The sequence below is a fragment of the Arachis ipaensis genome, chromosome B07, assembly GCF_000816755.2.
Source record: "Arachis ipaensis cultivar K30076 chromosome B07, Araip1.1, whole genome shotgun sequence".
Taxonomy (NCBI): domain Eukaryota; kingdom Viridiplantae; phylum Streptophyta; class Magnoliopsida; order Fabales; family Fabaceae; genus Arachis; species Arachis ipaensis.
Window position 1 is genome coordinate 10,835,949 of NC_029791.2, and position 779 is coordinate 10,836,727.

A 779-nucleotide genomic window follows, 5' to 3' on the forward strand; every position below is an offset into this window, starting at 1 on the left:
AAATAATAAATATATCTTAAAATATTAAAAATATAACACTATAACGCATATATACGCAAGGTGAGGATAATTGTATTTTTCTTGGTCGTTGTTGTTAAATTACAAAATTAAAATTAAAATATATACAAAAAGAATCTCCTCCTATGAAAGGCAGTGAGCCCTACCTGCAACAGGGTGCCCATCAGTATCATCGTCTTTACTCGACGCTGTCGTTTTCAGAAACCTAATCACGGACTCAGAGTCGGCCAAGATCCTACGTGGCACCGCCTTTCTTCCCCAAACAGGACCACACGTGCTGACGTGGATCTAGTGAACCCCACCAACTTACATCTTCCGGATCTCAAGACGAGTCTCCAAAACCCCATTTTACAATTCGATTTGACGTCCGCATACGTCACCCACACGCGCCTACTACTATTTATGGAACAACCCTGCGTTTTCACACCCCTCTATTTTGATTCCTATCATTGCATACCGCCACCACAACCAGCTGCTCAGGAGATATTATCTCTCTCTCTAGAAACCGTTTTCTTCCTCCCCTCACTTTCTCTCTCTAAAATCGGTTAGCAATTTCAATCGGCCAGTTCAGGCATTCAATTCCGATCTCGCACCGGAAGCTAGGGTTTCCGTTTTCGGATTTCTATCTGCTTTTGCTTCTCCGATTTGATTTCATATTTTCGTTGAAGTTTTGTTATGTCGAACAGAAGAGGACGAGATTCGCTTAACGGCGGCTTGGATCCATCGTCTAACGGCGATGATTTCGACGATTCTTCGTCCGT

At 42.7% G+C, this 779-nt stretch overlaps 1 protein-coding gene across 1 annotated transcript in view; it reads left to right on the forward strand.

Moving 5' to 3' along the window:
* LOC107608861 overlaps positions 438 to 779 on the forward strand; it is a gene marked incomplete in the record, with an annotated part of 5,470 nt that continues 5,128 nt past the window's right edge. Inside the window, 1 exon segment of the mRNA XM_021107686.1 lies at positions 438 to 779. Coding sequence (XP_020963345.1) covers positions 694 to 779 — 86 coding nt within the window.